Raw genomic sequence first — 22,149 nt, 5'->3', positions numbered from 1 at the left:
AGTAGCCCAAGCAAGCTTCTTTAAAGAAATGAAAAAAAGAGTTCCCTTTCAAGGAGATAGACCATATAAACTCATAGCTCCAAAGACGAGGGAACCTTCTCAGACTACAAAAAACCAAGAACCTTTCTCTAAATGGTAGCTTTGAATGTTGTAAGTAAAGATGACAGTACCGTAGTATTTTGAGGTTTTCAATCGCAGACCATTTGCCACTGGGAACGTGCCTGGTAAATTTGCCATTGCAAGTGCTTCATATTCTGAGAATTGGTCCCAGAGTGATAGAATTGAAGGTTGAAGGCTAGCAAGATTCCATAGCATTGTGATTAGCAGCATTAGTTATATGAGTAGGAGCTAGTATTAGTGTTTTTATGTACCATTTACCTTTGATTAATGATTCGAACATCCACGACATATGAATGGTTTATGAATTTGCGTGGTCCAACATTCAGAATTGCAAATAGCACATCTGCAATATGATGCATATATGAATCATTTATTATTTATTTGAATTTCTGAGTATAGAGGCTTACCTAGTTTTGGATCGGGTTGTCTGATTTGTTAGAGAGCAGCTATTGGAGTGAAGTTGTATTTTATTGTCCTCATTGTGAGTCCATCAATCTGCATTTCTTCAACTGGTGTGCGTGCGTTGATTGCCAATTGATTCTTATTTTCCAGAACGCGGAAGATTTCTGGAGTAGCAGTAACACCAGCATTTGTTATGAAATATGTATGGTACAACTTGAGTGAACTTTCCAGAATTCTGATGTTGTAGCCAAAGATTGTTGCTTGAATTTTGTTTTCCTGTTCAATGCAGGAGATTTTTTTGCTGTAAATTCATATAGTATTTATATTTGTGTGTATGTAAGAAATGATTATTGCACTACTATGAGTATTACCTCTTTGTCTTGCAACATGATCCTTTGATATAGGGAAGAGCTTGTTCTTGACATTCTTGGAATGTTTTTTTCAATCACCATGGCCTGAATTGTGTAGTTTTTGCTTGTGAGAGTGACATCTTTGAGTGGTATGATATTTGGAGCCATCGAAACCTGTCAAACTAAAATGGATTGAAGCACGTAGAGTAAATAGTTAGATTAGAAATGAATGGCATTAGAATTGAGCAGAATAGTATGATGAGTCAATTGTAAAAGCATAGCATGACAGAAAGTAAGAGGTGAGTAGTATGCAATCAGATAGATAAATGAATGAATGATATGGAATATACCTTTATGTTTGTTTAGTATTTATCTACATATGCTTTTTATCGTAGCTTATTTGCTATAATTATATGCAATTAGCTTCTTGTAGCAGCTCTTTGTAGACAATATTCTTAGTGCGATAGTGGGGAAATGCCTCATTTTCTGAGTGGTTCACATGGACTCGTATTTTGGCTGCTGTTGTTGCTCGAGATAAGGCAACATAGAGCTGCCCATGAGCAAATATTGGCTCATACAAGTATATACCGACTGTACTTAATGTTTGACGTTGGGCTTTATTTATGGTCATGGCGAAACACGTTCTCACAGGGAATTGTCGACGTGTGAACTGGACTGGGTAATGTTGAGGATCATTTGGCTGTAAAGGGATCCTTGGTATGAAAATCGTAGTGCCTTTTCGCTCACCTACTGCTATCTGAGCAACAATCAAATGAGTCTTGAATTCTTTGCATATTAATCTTGTGCCATTACATAATCCTTGGGAAGGATTTATGTTTCTAAGCAGCAAAATAGGGCTATTCTTTTTCAATCTCAGATGATGAGTTGGCATTCCTTGAGGTGTTACGGAATTTAGAAAGTCAATGTAGAGCCCTTGTTGCGTAGGATCAGATGCTTCGTCGAAACTTAGGTATGTCTGCTCTTTCCCTGGGAATTTGGCAATGATTGCCTCATTAATTTCATCAACTGCTAGGTTTTTGGGTGTGAGGATGGCAGAGTTGGTTAAAGAAAGTGGATCCAATGTGTGTAGATCAAAGGAGGGGAAAACAAATTGGATTAGCTGGTCTAAAGGTTGCATTCTTGTGGTTGGTTGTAGGATTAGGGTTGGTGGTAAGTTGATTTCTCCTGCGTCATTCTCTTTTTCCTGACCATTTCCAACTCGAAGAATGTATGCACTGAATGCTGGATCAGCCTTTGCTCGGATATTTTCCTTTAATTTGAATTTGGCGAGTTCTGGCCATATGTATGATCTGACTAAGCTTGCATTAATGCAATCAATCCATGTTCCTTTAGGTATAACAGGTAATACTTGCCTGAAATCACCTCCTAAAACAACAACTTTTCCACCAAATAATGTATCATTTTCTGTCAGATCACGTAAGAGGTAATCCAAGGCTTCGATTGACTGCTTTTTTGCCATTGATGCTTCATCCCAAATGATAAGGACAGCTTGTTTAATAAGAGTAGCCAGACCAGATTGCTTTGAAATGCTACAGCAGAGTTTGCCATCACCATTTATTGGGATTTTGAAGCGGGAATGAGCTGTTCTTCCATTTGGTAAAATTGAAGTTGCAACTCCAGAGCTGGCTGTTGCTAGTGCAATTAAATGTTGTGAACGAACTTTTGCAAGTAACGCTCGGTAAAGGAATGTTTTGCCAGTACCTTCAGGACCATTGATAAAGAAGCTTTTGGGAGCTCGATTGAGAACAACAGAGAGAATTTCATTGTAAGCTGTAGCTTGTTCTACATTGAATAAACTTGGGGCTTGTAGATCATCTTCTGATATCTGGACATTCATTTCATCCTGTACTTCTCTTGGTACTATTTTCTTTGTTGAATCAGATGTAACAAGATGAGATAATTGGAAATCATGTAGCTTTTTGCCCATAGATTCGAGCTCTGCATTTAGTGCTTCGAGTAAAACCTGTCGTGCAGCATCTTTGGTCAGCTTTTGTATGGAGACATAGTCTTCTATCATGTCATCTTCAAATTTGAAGAATAATTCCAATGGATTCACTGGAGCACAATAAACGAGAATAGTACAGAATAGTTGTCGTAGTGATAATGGCATTTGATATAAGCATGCTTCCTCCATACACTTTTCATTGCTGTTATCGTCCTGTAATAAACCATGACTAATAGCTGCTTCCCTATATGAATTGAAGGTGATTCCATTGACTGTTCTGAGATGTGCATAGGAAGTAGGTGCCGGGATGTACATGAGCAGGAGTCGGAGATAATATCTTTCGCCTTCAGTTGGATTTGCTGTAACAATTCGCCCAATGACTTGTTGCTGTTTTCGCTCTGTCCACGTTCTGGATGAAGCAGTCCATACAAAGTGCTGTGGAAAGTCTTTGTATAATAGCTTCAATGACTTGGCTTTATTATTGTGCGCATTCATCCAGAAAAACTGTGTGAGCATTGTTCTTGACATGAATTCATTATCTACTATGTTATGTAGATTTGTATCCTTCTTTAATGGTATCAATTGGCAACCTTCTAAGTGTAGCTGCAAACTGATGACAGTTGGTCGGATTTCGTGGAGAGCAAATCGATATATTCGCCATATTGCCTCTGGTGGTGATATCCATCTTGCAGCTTGGAATTGCTGGATTTCGTCAATGTCTTGAGGGAATTTTGATGTTGCCAAGCGATAGATAATCTTGTCGTGGCCCTTATATATATATTTGTAGAGATATTTAACTGCCTTGATAGTAGAGCATACTTCGACATTAATATGGCAGTCAAATGTTGCTAGTAAATAAGGATTGTATGGGACAACCCATCTGTTGTCGAGGATTTGGCCACGAATCTCCACTTCTTCACCAGTTGGACGTCTTCTATATATTGGATAACCATCAGAATCAATAGTTGTTTCTGCGCAGTGACTTCTTGGATAACGATTCTTACACTTTCCATTTTCCATGCGTGTTCTTCTCATATCCAATTCTCCACAGGGTCCATGCATCATGTGTTTTAAGACCATTGCATATAGATGAGGGTACTTCTTCTTATCTGGTATTTCAGCTGAAATGAATGCATCGATCTTATCAATTGTGTCAAGTTTGAAGAGCTTTTTAAGAATTATCAACATATGCACATGAGGGAGACCTCTCTTTTGAAATTCAACGACAAATGTATATGCCTGAACTGGACCAAATAGCTGATTCTTCACTATTTCTTTTTGCAAATGCTCAACTTTACTTCTGAACACTCTAGATAGCAAATCTGGTCTGTTTTGCGCCTCTTCATGTGCTCTCATTTCATCCTTTATCTCTGGCCAATTTGGATTACATGTCATTGTTAGGAAGAGATCAGGTTTTCCATACCTCTCTACCAAAGTCATGGCATTTAAGTATCGCTTTCGCATATCCCTTGGTCCTCCTATAAAAGTACCCGGGAGAACAATGCGTTTCCCAATCTTCGCAGGGTCAGATTCACCATGTTCAATGCTATCGACAATGCCTTGGTATAAATCTGCTCGGATCTCTTCTTGCCTGTTTCTGAAGTAGTCTAACCTGGAAGTTTCAATCTTGACGTACATATCTACTGTAAACTGCTGCAGGAGACGTGCGGATTCTAATAGTATTGAGTTGGTATTTCTTCTGATTTGCAATCTGAATGCGTAAAATTCTCGAGCTGAAACCATATTCCCTTTATGTTCATTTTCCTGTCGGACTAAAGGAATGAAATGAGTTCAGTCTTGGCATTAGTTGAAGATATTTGCTAGTTTGATAAGATAATGAAATGAATCTGAAAAGTAATGAGATTTACCTGCTGTTTCATTTGCAATTAGTTCCTCTGCTGTTGATGAGTGTTGTGGCAAGACTTTCCCTTGGCCCAAACAAGATTGTGAGATAGTTGATGGCTTAATCTTTTTGATTCCCTGATGCCATCCTGGTTCGCCTAATGGGAACAACAATGGATATTGAAGAGAATCGTAACAACCATAATAATAACTAATTTTTTGAGTATGGCCATCATGTTTATGAACAATTATATCACGCTCTTGCAATTCTGGAGTGTCTTCATTCTCTAGCCAGATCGCAGCAACTTGCGGTACAGTTGGTGGTAAAGCAGTGTAGTCTTGTACTTGAGGATCAGCTCTCAATATGATTTGGCATTCATCAATGTTTGGTAGATCAGTAAGACTACGAAAAAACTGAGAATATGGATTTGCTTGTAAGAGATCAATCAAGGTTGAAATAATACGCGGCTGCAATTTATCTTTCTCACCTCTCCTGAGTTCAGCTTCTCTTTGTGTGTCGTAAAAATATAGCTGTAGATATGAGGGCATTTCTCTAGAAGGATAGAGACTATCGATAAAATGGTAGATCTGTCCTTGTGCCCGGAAAGTATAAATTCCATTAACTCGCTTTGCATATACCGGATCTAGATGGACTCCTATTGATGTAAATGCCAAAATTTCATTGTATGGCTTTATGTATTGAAGGAAATGAGCTGAGTCTGGCCCTAAACCTGAGTATAACTGTTGGAGCTGAGGAGGAATGGCAATTGGATAAAGGGAAACTTCTCCACCAGATCAACAAAATCTGGATGTTTCGTAAGGAAATCTTTTGGCACCACAATGCCGACAATCTTGCACATTTGGTAATTTGTATGCTTTAGTTGGTATAGATCGCTGTGGTGTTGTTTGTGTAGGCATCCAAGGGTCTACTGTTATACCTATATTTGAATTTATTGAATTACCAATTGCATTGTCTAAATGAATATAACAAAGGTTTGTGATCATACCTATGGAGATGTCATATAGCATACCTATACAAAGTTGAAAGGTCAAGTATTAAATCTATATCAGTAAATAGAATTTTTCCATTGAACAAACTATATAGAGAGTTAGTAAGTATCATACTTTCGGCAGGATTTGTTGAACTTGATGGCAGTGCAATACAATCCATAGCAGCAGGATTATACGTATGTAGAATGTCCTCATCGTTTGAAGTATTCTCTGGTACATAGCTATGGCCTAAGCTTGATTCAATGTTTTCTTCTGTACTAACTTGTCCTTGTATTTCAACTGGAATGAGTGTATTTTCTTTTCTGGATCTTCGTTCTGCATACAAAGCTCTCCTCCGTGCATTTAATCTGTCCTTTTCTTCTTGTGGTAATTCACAATATGGTCTTCTCACACGCTTGTTTTGAGACATTTGTGTTTAATTGCTATCAAAATATGATTAGTTTAGTTACATTAATATCTTATGGTAATTCAGTCCTAATTGATTGTTCTTATATGTATATACATATCCCATAGTAACAGCTATGAACATGCATATGTGCTCTGAACATAATAAAATTTACAGTAGGTTAAATACAGATGCATGCTGTAAAAGGATATGAAATAGGCAAAATTTCATTGTTTGGTAAGAGAAACAAAAGAGAAGACGAATACATGTACCAGAAAAGTCGAAGGAATGAGTAACAGATATGAACATGCATATGTGCTCTGAACATAATAAAATTTACAGTAGGTTAAATACAGATGCACGCTGTAAAAGGATATGAAATAGGCAAAATTTCATTGTTTGGTAAGAGAAACAAAAGAGAAGAAGAATACATGTACCAGAAAAGTCGAAGGAATGAAGATTTGTGAGGAGAACTTCACTTATCCAACAGCTAGCTTAGTACCAAATGACAGTCGACATTTTGTTGCATGAGTTAGATGAAGAACTGAATATTTCACAGAGATTATTTTGTGCAAAGAGTGTGGGTTGTGTTGAGTTCTTTCTGAAGGTAAACAAGTGGACTTACAAAGTGCAAGAGTAAGCAACCAAAGTAAAACGTGGCAAGAGTTAAGCATGTAAACAGAAAGTGGATGCCTAAGGTAGAGTATAAACTTGATATTCTTCAAGAGGGGGTAGCAGATAGTGGAGGTAGAGTATAAACTTGGTTTTGCTTAGGAGGAAGCAGATAGTGGAAACGTAAAGTACACGTGGTAGAATAGCAAAGTAATATTCTTAGGAGGAAGCAGATAGTGGAAACGTAAAGTACACGTGGTAGAATAGCAAAGTAATATTCCTCAAGGAAGCTACAAAGTGAGAGCCCAAGCTTCAATTGCTGCACGTGAAAAGAAAGCAAAAGTAGGCCTCTGTATACCAGTGCATTTTTTTTTTTGGGGGAATGTTCTGGCATTATATAAAGTAAATTTCACTTCTTTTCCTGTGATATATTGTTTGATAATCTAGCTTAAATTTTGATCTTTTCCATGAAAAATGAATGCCGAATTTCAAAATAACCCAAGGGCAATTCATAGCTTCAAGCTCTTAGCAAAGTTACACTTAGTTTTCTGCTGATCATGAGGACACTACATCAGCTGAAGAACAATGCTAAGAATCTTACTTTTTGTCTGCTTAATGGTTTTATTCGTGTCATACCATTTACCAATAGGCCTAACACTCGTGAGAAACATATGAAACCTGCTATCCAAAAAGAATGGATGCTAAGAATGTTAGTGTAATATTTTGTTTTGTCCTCCATTTAGAAGTTTCAAAGTTTACTGTATTTTGCTTTGTCCTCAATGTACAAGTTTGAAAGTTTCATGTTCTGTATTCTATATTCTTTTGGATCCTTTGTCATTTTCTTTTTCCATGCTTTAGGTGCTTTCCTTTTTCGTTTTTCTTTTGTCTATGATCTCAAGGAGTTCAGAACATGAGTCTTGTAGTGTCCATGCCAGGAGAATAGAATTAAGTAAATAAAATTAGCCAAGAGTAAATATAATCCAGAAAATGAAGATATATTAATACACTTGTACCCAAACACCATAGTTTAGCCAGATACATCTGCATAAGTTCTGATATTCTTTGATCATTACTTTCCAAAAGGTAACATAGTGTTTCAGAATTTGCCTAGAAGAATTCCTGATAGTACAAAATACAAGCCAGATAGGAACAGAAAAATAAAGGAGCACTGCTAGGCTTGCTAACAAAAACATAATCGCCCAAAGATTCTTCATTTCTTCTGTCATAACATCCCACTGTAAGATTCTTCATTCCTTCTGTCATAACATCCCAGCCCATGATTTTTCATTCGTTCTTTCATAGCATCGCAGGAGTAGCAGACATAAACTTCAAACTAAAACCAATCATAAATCCTTTCTCTATCATTTGGAGAGTCTAGAATCACAACTCTAACATCAAGGTTTGGGAATATAGCAATAAACACATAATCATAAAGCTGAAGCTGGAGAGCATCCAAGAATGCATTAAACATAGGAGCATTCAGGTGTGCATTATCAACAGATATGGACCAAGTTCTATTCCCCATTCGAACCGAAATAAGCTCCAAATTCAGATCTTCAAGCACAAGCTGAAGCCTATTTTGAAATTCCTGCATAATGCGTACGTTTTCTAAAATTATTAAGCCTGTAATATATCCAATTACAACGATACATAAAGACAGCTCATTGAACCATACCCGCAGATAATTTGTTTGTGGCATGCACCAATATCCAGACTTCATGAGTGGCAGATTATGTTGCATCATTGATGGTAGACAAGCAGTCATAAAATTGCCTAATGTTTTAAATAGCAGTATTAGCATAAACTTTACTAAACTTACAGAGGAGGAGGATCTATTGACCAAAATCAGAAAAATGGCAAGTGAAAAATTGACCAAAACTCCCTCTTCTTATAGAGGAGGAGGATATATTGCCAATTAATCATCATGAACTTTGAACTTAAGGATGTTTTTTCCAAACTACTAACCTTCAGAAGCATGGAATGTCCACCAATGGTTGTTCAGTAACATTGTCCAATCATATGAAACTTCGGCATCATTTTGATCAAGAATTATTGCATGAAAAATCCACTTCCGCTCGCACGCTAAAATTAGCTTGTAGTTAGTTGTAATAGCGTGAGTTGTACGGAACTCGCGCCAACCATTCTGCATTACACCATTCACAACTTGAATAGGCCAAGCCTTACATCCATGTTTTATCAAAATCCAAGTAGTCCTACCGATGCCTTCAAAAGAAGAGCGCAAACCTTGAGGTAATAACTACACAATACAAAGCATTATATTTATAAGAATTCATAGCATGGCAATAATTGCATATGAACTATGCAGGACTATCTTCAGTAATCATAAGAATAAACTGAGCAAGCAAACAGACCATGGTTGGAGCAAATACATGAAGCTGAGACATATGCTTAATATACCAACACCGTCCAACACCTACAAAATACAAAAAGCACAAAGAATATGAAAATTCTAAGCATTTGGAATTTACAAGAACACCATGACATTTTCATATGCTAAAGCTTCATGCATGCGTAAATTATAACCTATATATTATATCTTGAAGTAAGGAGATACCTGGAGTACTATAGCGCATGAAGGAATTGTGCACAAGAGCATCCAACCATTTGACTAAATCATCACGTGCAGCCCATTCCAAATTCTCATCCAAGCCCAATATATCCCTGTACTCGCATACAAAGAGACTACATGCTTTATACTCTAGGTATCCAGGACGTGGATACCTCGCGACAGCGGCAATCACCCTTCGGCCTTCAATAGGGAGAAGGCAATAGAAGCCTCCATGTGGAGTTTGACGATTCCGATGCTTGACATGCAACCACCGGCGAAATGGAAGACGCACAACCATGCTATTGAATCATAAAACGAAAGATTTAGAACTCATTGAATATACTTTGGAATGAAGGCATATATACAAATTCAATCCGTACAGCTAACCATATTAATAGTAACTCCATATTACTCCTAACTCGGCATCCACAAATGTTAAGTTCACAGGGAAAGGCAAATGAAAAGATTAAGTTGACGGGGGATTCCATGCAAGCCATGAATATACTTTGGAATGAAGGCATATGTCGAAATTACATCCATACAGCTAACTATATTCATAGTACCTCCATATTACTCCTAACTTGGCATCCACAAATATTAAGTTCACAGGGAAAGGCAAATCAAAAGATTAAGTTCACGGAGGACTCCATTCAAGCCATCAACATTCCAATCTTCATATCTAGCGAACAGAAAATCATACAAATAAGAAACAGAGAGCAAAATTGGGATATATGTATTTTCGTATAGGGGACTCCAAGCAAGTCATCAACACAGAGACTACAAAATCACAAATCACAAAACCTAAATAACACAAACCAACTGAAACCCAAGAACATTACCTGCTCGCAACGGCAACAACTACACCAGCATGAAAATCAAACAAACAGAGATGAAAACACCGACCAGATCAAACGGCAAACATCGTTCTACGGACATCCAATAACCAGCAGTTCAGAAATTTGCATGCAAGCTTCTCCCTCTGTTTATCAGAGCATCCAAGCTTCTCCCTCAGTTTCAAACGGCAAACATCGTTCTACGGACATCCAATAACCAGCAGTTCAGAAATTTGCATGCAAGCTTCTCCCTCTGTTTATCAGAGCATCCAAGCTTCTCCCTCTGTTTCTCCTCTGATATATATAAACCGCTCCAAACCACTCCACTCAAAGCCACCTGTCGAGTCCTTACCACCACGTAGCCCGCTACATGGCACAACGGAAATAACCAAGGCCACTACATGGCACAAGGAAAATGACTGATTGCCCCAACATCCCAAAAACACAATCATCCAAATCAAAGGCTAAATTTGTCCAAATTAGAAAAAATGGCAAGCGAAAAATTGACCAACACTCCCTCTTCTTATACAGGAGGAGGATATATTTCATTAGCTATATAATACTTCTAGTTTGGGTTTTGATTCGTTACAGTGGGGTACCAAGATTGGCATGTGGCAAGGCAAATTGATGTTCATAGTTGTAGAGTTAGTTATTAAATTACTACCGAAATAGATTTAAGCGCTAGAATGGAAGTAGGTATAGTTCTGGTCTTAATTTGTTTAGACGATGTGTAAATACTTATGGTGATGGCGTATATACTCTTTTGATTCAGATTAGCGGATATTGTTGCCCTTCACATTTGGTTGCACTATTTCGGACATCGAGGTGAGTGGTTAAGCATGTGATCCCTTTCTTGGAATCCTCTTGAGCCAATCGATTCTTTACAGTTCGTTATTTCTTGTGATCCGATGATAATTAATCTTATTCATTGCTCTCATAATTATTGACAATTGACGTACCCTTTGGCATACAAGGTTAATTGAGAATATTTTTAGTCATCGAGTGTCCTTACTTTTACTGTCGTTGATTCATTGACTCCATAATATTATTGTGACTCTGCAACGGTGCGGGGAATAATCCTGGTGCAGGTGCCTCCAGCTCGCCGTTGTTCTATTTGTGTTTGGGACCATAGACTGTGTTGATATTTATTAAAGTCCAAGGAAAAGACCCGTGAGATATCGTGGTGACTTTGGCCACTAGGGAAAAGACTTGTGAAATACCTTGTGACTCTAGTGCTCAACGGATAGGGTGTAGACACCCCAATCTGACTTCCCAATTGTTTTACTTTCTTCTTCGGTTTCTTGATTCCCCGATGATGAATCAGGTCGAAAACAGTCTCGAGAACTTGGAATGGCTTGAGTTTGGCATGTGAGGAACCCATCCTTAGCCTTTAAAACCTTTAATCAGAACCTGGACCTTGGTCTGAATGTCGCGCGATAATCTAGGACCCTCGCGCGATGGTCCGTTTGCCAGGTGGTGGTCAAAGTCAAAGCTTTGACCATTGACCATCGCGGGGTTGGCTGGACCCTCGCGCGATGCTCTTACTTCATCGCACGATGGTCAACACCTGTCATTTTCACCCAGATTGCGTGGTGGTCAGGGGGCTACAGGCCTATGTGACCCCGTTTTCCTGGCTGAACAGCGTTCTGGGGGGGCTCCCCTTGCACCACCTCACCCCCCATTCTCCTATCACCTTTGCCACCCACTCCTCCACCAAGCATTTGTAACCAGCATTGTTGGCTGGTTACAAGGCCTTGGTTAGCCATCCACTAACCCCCTTCTTTCTATAAATACCCCCCCATGCATCCTTGCAAAGGGTTACAAAAATCCTCTCTAAGAAAGAAGAAGCAAAGCTCAAGCACAAATACCCCATACCATACTCACTTCTACACCATCACCCCTTAAACACCACCACCTCATTCAAGCCATCCCCAAGACACTCAAAGCAAAGGTATAATATCTTTCTGCTCACTGTTCGAACCCCTGAGGGGGGCTGGCAGGGTCAAGGCTGGTAATCGATACCAGTTCTGGCCCTAAAGCCGGCAGAGTTTCAAGAACTGTTAGTTGGGAAACCCTCGCGCGATGGTCCCGTATGCTCGCGCGACAATTCTGTCTGCGTGAGATTGGACCACGTGGGGAAGGGATCCTGGTCTTTGAACTACTCGTTGTGTTTTTTATTCATTTTTCAAGTCTTTCAAAAAGTACCAGCTCACTGTTTTGCATGTTGAAAATCATTCTTTAGCTTAGTTTAAAGCTCCTTTAGGTTTGGAATGCTCTTGGGATGCCTCTGAACGTGTCTCAGAGCCCTAAGTATGCAAAGCAATTCCTGAAAGTCCAGTCTGAACAATCGCGCGGCTGTCTCACTCTGTCGCGCGATGGTTCTCTGTCTTTCAGGGACTGCCCTTGCATGAGCAGCCTGGCTTTGACCTCTGTTTAGACACCCCCACTGTTTAGGGGTTGCATTTTCATAATATTTTCATCCGTTGGCTGTAATATTGTTTACTTTCAAGTACCCATAAACTGCTTGGTTTGCACCTGGGTGAGCACTGGTCCTTCCAGAGCCCAGAAGGGGGTGAAATTCAAACTATTGGTAAAGCGTCAATACTCGCGCGAGTATATGGTTATGTCGCGCGATGGTTTGCTTGCATGCGGATGAACTCACGCATGCAAGCTGGCCGTTCGTTTGTGCCAAAATCATACACAGCGCTGTTTTGATATATGATCAATGTTTTGAACTTCATTCCATTTATTACTTGTCATCTCACTAACCCATGCCATATCTTATCACATCCTGCAAACATGTTACAGTTTTAATCCCCTTAAACTGTTCCCCCGCCCTAAATGGCTAAAAATTGATTAATGAAACAGAATCGCAAACAAACACTTTCGCAAATGCCTAAGTAGAGACCGATCTCCGGATTGGGCGAGAGGGGTGCCATAAAACCCTTCCCCTCTCGTAACCTGGCTCCCGAACCCAGATATGGTTATGACGGATCAGTTCCTTAACTTTTTCAAATCAAACAGCGCGGCAAGCGCTACGAAATACGGTTCCTTGGGTGTCGGACCTTCAAACCCGAGTGGCGACTCTGTATTTTGCGAGCGCTTGCTTCCCCGCTCGCGCTCCCTCGACCCGGGCCCCCTTGCCTCGCGTCTCGGAATCCGAAAATTCCGAAAATGGGCACGCATGCCCACAGTGGCGACTCTGCTGGGGATCGAACCAATATTGGTCTATGTTTAGATTTCAATACACTTGAAGAAAGATCCCACAAAAGTTTGTCAAAACGGTGAGCTTCGCGCTGCCGAAGGTTGGAATGGTGATTTAACGGGACCTCGTGTCCGGCCAATCCAATCTGGGACTTTTCCGATCATTCTCTCGTGTAGTTTCTTCTAAGCATTGACTAAATAAAGTGAGCCAAATTTGAAAAAGGCGTTTGCGAATTTGCGATTCTATTTTCATTAATCAACTTCTTTAGCATCTTCATTTGCATCGATGTGGGATAAGCCCCGTTGGATCATTTTGGCAATCCGGCACGGTTTACCGGAGCCCGGGGACCCCGAATGACCAACAACCTTCGACGATGATGAGTCATTCTACCGTTCGACTGTTGCTCTGCGATTACGCGGGCAGTGGGAGGTATATCTTGGCTCTAGTCCGAGGAACCCGTTACAAGCCAAAACCAGCCTTTGCATATACAAAGCACTAGAACTCTCCAAACTAGGACAGGTACCTGCAGGGTAAGATCTACTTGCATCTAACCCCCATATACTGTCTACGTGTTACTGCTTTCCCTATTGCATGCACTGTACATACATACCGTTTTGCGTAGGGGCATGTTTAGGGCGGCTTCTAGGTTGTCTCTCTTCCGAGTCTGTCTTATGTTTATTAGGACGCTGCTAGGTCCGATGAAGAGTCACGCATCTTCGCGGTGCATGTTGTTAGATTTTCAAAAGTCCTAGGATCAACAAGACTTTGGGAAATCAAAACTTTCTAAGTCCTTGGCCATATCCCGATTGAAGTCTCAAACAGAAAACAAGGAACGACGAAGAGAATGCCGTGATGCTCACACCACCCTGGTTATCGTGCGCAGCACGTACACCACTCAGGCTATGGCACTGTGTTGCCTACGCCGCCCCGGTTAAGGTATCACGTCATTCACCCCGAGTTATTCCAAGTTTAAAGTTGAAACTTCAAGAACGGAAAAGTCAAAGGCTTAGACTATTTTTGACATCTCTTAGTATTATTCGATTCAAACGAGGATACACTCTCGAAAAGAAATCCGAGGATTTTAGCAGCGTCCGAACATCATGAGACAGACTCGTCTGTAGTCTTAGAGTCTAAGGGCGACACTGACGACGATGGCTGCATTATCACTTTAAAGTCTTTTGCTTAGAGTAAGGTTGCTGCAGGGCCCTTATCGAACCTTTTCTTACAGCAGCAAAGCAAAGCAGGATTCTGAACCATTGCGCCGCCAAGGAAAGTATCGAGGCAGAAAGCCAAACCCACTTGGGAACGTCTGCATCTGAATTCCGTTCAAAGGCTAGTCAGGTTGCAAGCTCAGTCAGTCACAACGGAAGACTCTCCGTGTTCCCTTTTGGCCGCTTTACGATCAGGATCACCGTCAGTTCTCCAGGAAATTGAATCTCCGGCGTCACTAACCTCCCCATCCTCGTCAAGCTCATCCGGGACCCCGATTATGGCAAATCATCCGCAACCATTGAGTCTCGAAACCATGCTCATGAACATCCAGAACAGCATCACCACCATGCAGCAAAGGGGTGCTCAGACTGATGCAAATCTCACTAGGCTCAATGACCTTATCAACACTCGTCTTCCGCCAACTGCAGAAGTGGGAGGCGAGGTCGATGAGGACGACCATGCGGAACCGGTTTTTGTTGAAGACCCTAACCATGCGGGGCGGATCATAATTCAGCCCAACCCGAGAGAGGCTCACCCGGAGGCTGCGAATCTGAATCTCGCTGTGGCAAGACCCGTTCTGGATCCTAACATGACTGCTCTCATGGCAAAGATCGTCAAGCTGGAGGAATCTGTGTCCAAGTCTGAAAAGATCAGCGCCGGGGGAATTGATTTAGATCGCCTCTGCTTGTATCCTAATGCTAAGCTCCCCGACAAGTTCAAAATGCCTGATCTCGCCAAGTTTGATGGGAGTGGCGACCCGAAGACTCATCTCTATGGCTACCATGCCGCCATGAAACTCTTGGCTGTTGAACCCGAAGCCATGTCACAGCTATTCCCTCAGACTCTCTCAGGACCCGCTTTTCACTGGTTTTTGTCGCTCGACATCGCTAAAAGGAGGACGTGGGAGGATATCGGTGCTGCGTTTATTTCGCAGTATAGTTACAACTCCCAGCTCAAAATGACAACCCGAGAGCTTGAGTCCACGAAAATGGAAGCTAAGGAATCCTTTGCGGATTTTGTCAAAAGATGGAAGACGAAGGCTGCTCAGATGACCGATCGCCCGAGTGAGAGAGATCAGCTCCGAATCATCTCTCTCAATCTTCAGCCTGATTATGCTAGGCATTTGGTTCTTGTCCAAGCCTTCTCGAACTTTGATACTTTCTTCGAATCTGGTTTGGCCATCGAGGATGCGCTACAAAGCGGGATCCTGTCAAGAGGGGAGTCTTCTAACCCTTCGAAACCAAAGCCTCGGGTCTACTCAGGAAACACCAATGCGTTGTTTGGCAGTGGGACATCTTCCAACACAGCAACTAGCGGCGCTAATGCTTCCTCTTCCAATACAACCAATCGCGTCGCTGAGATTAACCAGGTGCAAACCCCACAAAATAACCGGCCCCGCGGTCAGTCCCGCAGTTTCTCCGCGTTTGAAGCTCCACTGTCATCTGTCATGGAAAAGTTAATCCAGTCAGGGCATCTGAAACCCCTTGACCCGACTCCTTTGCCTAAGAACCCTTCACCCAACTTCAAAGCTAACCTTTATTGTGCCTACCACCAAGGGGTTGGACATCTTACGGACTCCTGTTTCCGCCTCCGACATGCGATCCAGGATCTCATAGATGAAGGAACTCTCCATGCTCCACCTCCACCAACCCAAAAACCAAACATCCTTTCCAACTCCCTGCCAAAGCACAATGCTGCTCCCCGCATCAACCAAATATCCATCAGCTCCACTCATACCAACCCTAGCTCCACTATATTCAACCCCACTGACCATATAACCTCAACAAACTAACCCAGGCCGGTCGTGCCTATCCCTTCTCAGCCCGAAGCCGAGATTTCCTACATCCATCTTGAAGAAGGACAGTCGTCCAATCCCGATGTGCCTCTCGCACGCCTGCAAAATGGAACGTTCGTGTTCAATGCCTCCATCAGCGAACTGTTTCACCAGTCCATTCCTTCTGTGCAGCTCAACTCTGCTTCTTCCTTGGACAGCCCGTATTTCGATGTGACGGATCCAAACTCCTCTCCAAATTTGATAAGCCGCTTTAGGTCTGCTGTCCCTTTTCTACCGGAACGGCAGGTTGATATGCAAGCAGTAGGATGGGCTATCGCCGATAATGATGATTATGCAGCCCCTATAATCAATGAATGGACGGAGCTAGAGATGGACGGTTTCCCCCAGAACCCCGAATATGTCCCATTTAACCATGCTTGGTATGACGCCTGGATGGCTAATTATGAGGCAGGCATGCTGGACCCTTTGGATGGATTCTATTTGAACATGCTTTTTCAACAGCCTGAGCCTGTTCTGCATGAGGAGGAGTACTATTGGGATCCCGAGCCCGCGTGGCAGTTTTCGTTAGAGTTCGACCTTAATCCTCTTCAAGGATATGCTCTGCCCGATCACGAGATTCAATTCATAGAGGAGGGTCTCGTTCAGGAGGAAACTCGCATATTGGGAGAATGCTTTCTCCCTTCTACTCTTGACAGGCTGGTTGGCTCTGTAACTAGCACTGAGTACGACCCTACATTCTACATCATTAGCGAGGAACTCTCGCGCCCCGCACCGCCTTATCCGACCGAGGAGGATCACAGCATTATGGTTACGGACCTGGTTCCACCAGCAGACCTCTGGGATGTTGATGATGTGGTTAATATCCAAGTTGGGTCCGAGGTCTGGACTGTCAATCGCTCTCTTGCCGATGGGGGACTCTGGGACGTCCCGTTCATTGCTAACACGGAGCCCATTGGGGAGGCTGTAGCTGTTAAGGAGCCAGATTTCTGGGAATCGCTGCTGTGGAACGATTTAGCTCAAGACCTCGATCTAGGCATGGAAGCACCTGTAGCCCCACTGCCTTCTGACAAAGGAAAACGCAAATTGGGGGAGGTCCCTGCTGATCTTTGGGATGACCGTCAAGACCTTCAAGCGATACCCTCTTTAGAGAACGTTCACAATGTTACGAGGAGTGGACGAATTTTTCAGCCTTCCAATCTTCAGGCTGGGAGCTCGTCCAATTCTTCTAACAAAAGGAACGAACCTTCTGCATTCTCAAGGTCTGCACCGTTTGAGGCACCTCCTAGCTCCCCGAATGATGACATGATTCAGAGGCAGCTGGAGCGGATTCCTGCTGCTATATCACTCTGGGGACTAATCTGTTCCTCCCGCGAGCATCGTCAAAAGTTTTGCCATACTCTCTCTCGCCTTGAGATCCAACCCGATGTCACGCCTGAAGCCATGATATCCATAATTCTCCCGCCTACTTCGAAGCACACCGTGGTCTTCACTGACAAGGATCTACCAATTGAAGGGGTTGATCACAATCGCCCCTTGCACATCACTGTTAAGTGTAAGGGACTCTGGATTCCAACTGTTTTGATCGACAACGGATCGGCGATCAATGTTTGCCCATTGAGGGTGGCTTACCGCTTGGGACTAGCCAAGAAAGACTTTGCACCTTCCAATCTGGCTGTTAAGGCATACGACAGCACTCGTCGCGTGGTCGAAGGCACGCTCGTGCTCAAACTTGACGCTGAAGGATTTGAGATGGATGTTGAGTTCCATGTGGTCGACATCCCCGCCACCTTTAATCTTCTGCTGGGAAGGCCGTGGCTTCACCGATCTGACATCATGGCTGTACCGTCTACTCTTCACCAAAAGGTTATGTTGGGACTGCCTACTGGAACTTTGACTATTTGCGGGGACTCGGGCATTCGCCCGCTTAAGGAAGATGGCACACCTGTTTTGGGGATTGCGCATGGCGACGAAGATGTTGATCTCGGGGGTTTCTCTTTCGACACTTCTGGTTCGGTTTTGGCTATCAACGTGGATGGGGACTTCATCATAAGCTCTGTCGCCTTAGACATCATGAGGAGGATGTCCTATTTGCTTGGTCTTGGTCTTGGGTTTCACCAACAAGGGATCCCGGAGTTCCCTGCCTTTCCTTCCTGCGAGGGCCGCTTTGGTTTGGGGTACTCTTCCTCTACCAAGGATGCCAAAAGAAGGAAATGCACGGGAAAATCTCGATCTCTCTATGGTGAACCCGACAGCTACTTTGTGCGCAAAGTGGGGAATGACGTCTACACCGGACAGCCTGAGCCTTTTATCGATTCAGTCACTGGGGATTTGCTGCCTGGGTTTGAGATTTTCGCTGATGACACTTGGTCCTCTAGTGATGAAGAGCCAGCAAGGGCGGAGTTCAAAAGGAAGCTTAGCCAGCCTAAGCTGAAGACTGATTGGCTGATGTCTTTTGATCAAGGGAGCTTAGAGCAGCTGTTTTATGGGTTCTCCCAAGTGGGTTTGGCCAAGGAAGCTGAAGAGGCCGAGGTGTTCATGCTCGGTTCCGACGACCTCGAGGATCCTCTCTCCCTCATCACAGAAGCAAAGGGTAGCCTTAAAAATTGCATTTTCAAACCACGCCTTACTTGCATTGATGATGTATCAGAGTCTGACACTGAGTCTGTTGAGTCGTCTGAGTCTAAGTCTAGCTCTGAGTCAGAGTCTGTGCCTCTTGGCCCTCCACGTCATGGCTTTTACTTTGAGTTTGATTCCCTTGTACTTGGCGACCCTGCAGGGTCTTATGAAATGAAGGAATCCTCTTCTGGCTACTTGAATGATCTTTATATAAACTGTGTCGACCCCGACGATGAAGGGATAGATTTCGATGGGGACATTCCCAAGGAAATCCGTGCCCTCATCGAGAGGGAAGACGAAAGGCATGCTCAGCCGTTAAAAGAAGAAATAGTTTTAATAAACTTGAAAGACGAGAATGATCTCCGAATGGTTCAGGTGGGCTCCACTTTATCTCCAAAGGAACATCACGATTTCAAAGAGCTGCTCTCAGAATTCAGTGACATCTTCGCGTGGTCTCATCAAGACATGCCCGGCATCGACCCAGAAATAGTGGAGCATCGAATCCCCTTACTACCAAATGCCAAACCTGTGAAGCAGAAGTTGAGGCGGATGAGGCCAGATTGGGTGCAGAGGATCAAGGAAGAGGTCACTAAGCAGATCGACGCCGATTTTCTCATGGTTTCTCAATACCCTACGTGGGTTGCCAACATTGTTCCGGTTCCTAAAAAGAATGGGCAAATTCGAGTGTGCGTGGACTTCAGGGATTTGAACAAGGCAAGCCCCAAGGACGATTTTCCCCTGCCTCATATCGATGTACTGGTTGATAATACGGCGGGCCATGCCCTGCTTTCGTTCATGGATGGTTTCTCCGGATATAACCAGATTCTTATGGCGCCAGAAGACCGTGAGAAGACGACTTTCATCACTGAATGGGGGACTTATTGTTACTTGGTCATGCCGTTTGGTTTGAAAAATGCTGGTCCCACCTACCAGAGAGCCGCTACGACCATTCTGCACGACATGATGCACAAAGAAGTTGAGGTCTACGTGGACGACATGATTGCTAAGTCAAAAACTCGGGAAGGGCATGTTCCTGTATTGAGGAAGTTTTTCGAGAGGCTCCGAAAGTTCCGCATGCGTCTCAATCCACAGAAATGCACCTTTGGGGTCACAGCAGGTAAGATGCTCGGTTTCATGATCACTTCGCGTGGGATTGAGGTCGATCCATCCAAGATCAAAGCGGTGCTTGAAATGAAGCCACCAGAGACTGAAAAGGGAGTGCGAAGCTTTTTAGGGAAGGTTCAGTTCATCAGCAGATTCATCGCCAAGTTAAACTTAACTTGCGAGCCGATGTTTCGTCTACTTAAGAAGGACACCCCGTTCGTATGGTCGGACAAATGTCAGGCTGCCTTCATGTCCATTCAGAACTATCTGCAAAACCCGCCTGTCTTGATGCCGCCGGTGCCCGGAAAGCCCTTGATTCTATACTTATCTGTGAGTTCTACATCCATGGGATGCTTGCTAGCTCAAGAGGGTGACCAGGGAGTTGAGAAGGCCGTTTATTACTTGAGTAAGAAAATGGTTGGGTCTGAAGAGCGCTACACCGCCTTGGAAAAAACATGTTGGGCTTTGGTTTGGGCTTCTAAGAAGTTGAGACACTACATGCTGGCTTACCCAGTGAAATTGATTTCTCGAATGGATCCACTCAAGTATCTGTTTGAGAAACCGGCTCTCACTGGTAAGTTAGCACGCTGGTTGCTCCTTTTGGCAGAATTCGACCTCGAATACGTCACGAGGAAGTCGGTAAAGGGGCGAGCCATCGCTGAGTTTTTGGCTGATCACCCTGTGGATGGATCGGAAGATGCAGATTTCGTGTTCCCAGATGAGGAGGTGCTAACAGTTGTCGAGGATGTCTGGACTCTGTACTTCGATGGGGCGGCCAATCAGAAAGGGTTTGGGATCGGGGTCTTGCTAATCGCCCCCGATGGTTCTCATATTCCGCTTGCATTCAAACTTAACTTCGGTGTTACAAACAACCAAGCTGAATATGAGGCCTGTATCGTGGGTATGGAGGCTGCACTCACGCTCGGCGTTGAACGACTCGAAGTCATCGGGGACTCCAATCTCGTTGTATCTCAAGCCAATGGGGACTGGAAGGTGCGTGAAGAGGGGTTGAAGCCTTATCATCAAGATTTGGAGGGGCTAATTCCTCGCTTTAACAAAGTGACTTTCACCCACATCACCCGCTTGAAGAACCAGTTTGCTGATGCCCTCGCAACCTTGGCTTCCATGGTCGAACTACCCTTCGGAGTCAAACTCCGCCCAGTCTTAATCGAACAACGGGACCGCCCCGCTTATCAATATGTTAACGCCATCGATGATGTCGATGATGGCCTACCCTGGTACCATGACATATGGAACTTCGTCAAGAATGACACGTATCCGGCTGAGGCCTCCAAGAAGGATCAGACTGCATTGCGAAGGATAGCCGCCCAGTACATCATTTGTGGAGGAAAGTTATATAGGAGGTCTCATTGCGGAATGCACAAGCTCTGTGTCAACGGGGCCGAGGCCGTCAGAATCATGGAAGAGATCCACGAGGGGGTCTGTGGCCCTCACATGAGCGGCGTCATGCTGGCTAGGAAAATCTTGCGCCAGGGTTATTTCTGGTCTACCTTGGAATCTCAGTGTGTAGATTATGTGCGGCGATGTCACAAATGCCAAATTCATGCTAATCTAATGCATATTCCACCCTCTAACCTATTTGGCATGGCTTCGCCTTGGCCTTTCTCTGTGTGGGGTATCGACGTCATCGGCATGGTTAGACCGTCCGCATCAAATGGTCATAGGTTCATCCTCGTGGCCATAGATTATTTTACCAAATGGGTGGAGGCCGAATCTTATAAAAGCCTAACGGCAGTTCAAGTCGCTCACTTCATCAGGAAAAACATCATCTACCGATATGGGGTTCCGCAAGCGTTCGTATCAGACAATGGGAGTCATTTCAAAGGCAGGGTCCTGGAGCTCTTCGAAGAATTCAAGATCCAAGTCCATCACTCAACGGTCTATCGTCCCCAAACAAATGGTGCGGTTGAAGCGGCCAACAAAAATGTCGAGACAATCATCAAGAAGTCTGCAGAGTCCGCCAGGGACTGGCACGAGCAACTGCCTTTAGCTCTTTGGGGTTATCGAACATCGATTCGAACATCAACGGGGGCAACCCCCTATTCCTTGGTCTACGGGATGGAAGCAGTTCTCCCTATAGAGCTTGAGGTGCCATCTTTGAGGATC

At 43.4% G+C, this 22,149-nt stretch overlaps 2 protein-coding genes across 2 annotated transcripts; both read right to left on the bottom strand.

The window, feature by feature from the left end:
- Positions 1–384: 384 nt before the first annotated feature.
- Positions 385–1,043, bottom strand: LOC131315779 (replication protein A 70 kDa DNA-binding subunit D-like). The gene is made up of 2 exons (XM_058344972.1): positions 894–1,043; positions 385–798 (listed from the first exon to the last, which is right to left on the bottom strand). The coding sequence occupies exons 1-2, from the start codon at positions 1,038–1,040 to the stop codon at positions 556–558; spliced, it is 390 nt and encodes a 129-aa protein (XP_058200955.1). The 5' UTR covers positions 1,041–1,043; the 3' UTR covers positions 385–555.
- A 238-nt stretch (positions 1,044–1,281) lies between these two features.
- LOC131327288 (uncharacterized) lies at positions 1,282–6,100 on the bottom strand. The gene is made up of 4 exons (XM_058360383.1): positions 5,806–6,100; positions 5,619–5,711; positions 4,707–5,462; positions 1,282–4,610 (listed from the first exon to the last, which is right to left on the bottom strand). Exons 1-4 carry the CDS (start codon positions 6,098–6,100, stop codon positions 1,282–1,284), a joined length of 4,473 nt encoding a protein of 1,490 aa, XP_058216366.1.
- Between the last annotated feature and the right edge of the window lie 16,049 nt (positions 6,101–22,149).

This window comes from Rhododendron vialii, chromosome 1a (assembly GCF_030253575.1).
Source record: "Rhododendron vialii isolate Sample 1 chromosome 1a, ASM3025357v1".
Lineage (NCBI taxonomy): Eukaryota > Viridiplantae > Streptophyta > Magnoliopsida > Ericales > Ericaceae > Rhododendron > Rhododendron vialii.
This window is presented reverse-complemented; position numbering and strand designations above follow the sequence as displayed.

Bases quoted from the DNA above. Each gene is read 5' to 3' on its own strand.
- LOC131327288 (XM_058360383.1), bottom strand. From the start codon at position 6,100: ATGTCTCAAAACAAGCGTGTGAGAAGACCATATTGTGAATTACCACAA. The intron at 5,463-5,618 runs GTATAACAGTAG...CTGGTGGAGAAG, and splicing joins TTCAATAAATTCAAATATAG to TTTCCCTTTATCCAATTGCC. The intron at 4,611-4,706 runs GTAAATCTCATT...TCATTCCTTTAG, and splicing joins AATTGCAAATGAAACAGCAG to TCCGACAGGAAAATGAACAT.
- LOC131315779 (XM_058344972.1), bottom strand. From the start codon at position 1,040: ATGGCTCCAAATATCATACCACTCAAAGATGTCACTCTCACAAGCAAA. The intron at 799-893 runs GTAATACTCATA...TGCATTGAACAG, and splicing joins TCATGTTGCAAGACAAAGAG to GAAAACAAAATTCAAGCAAC.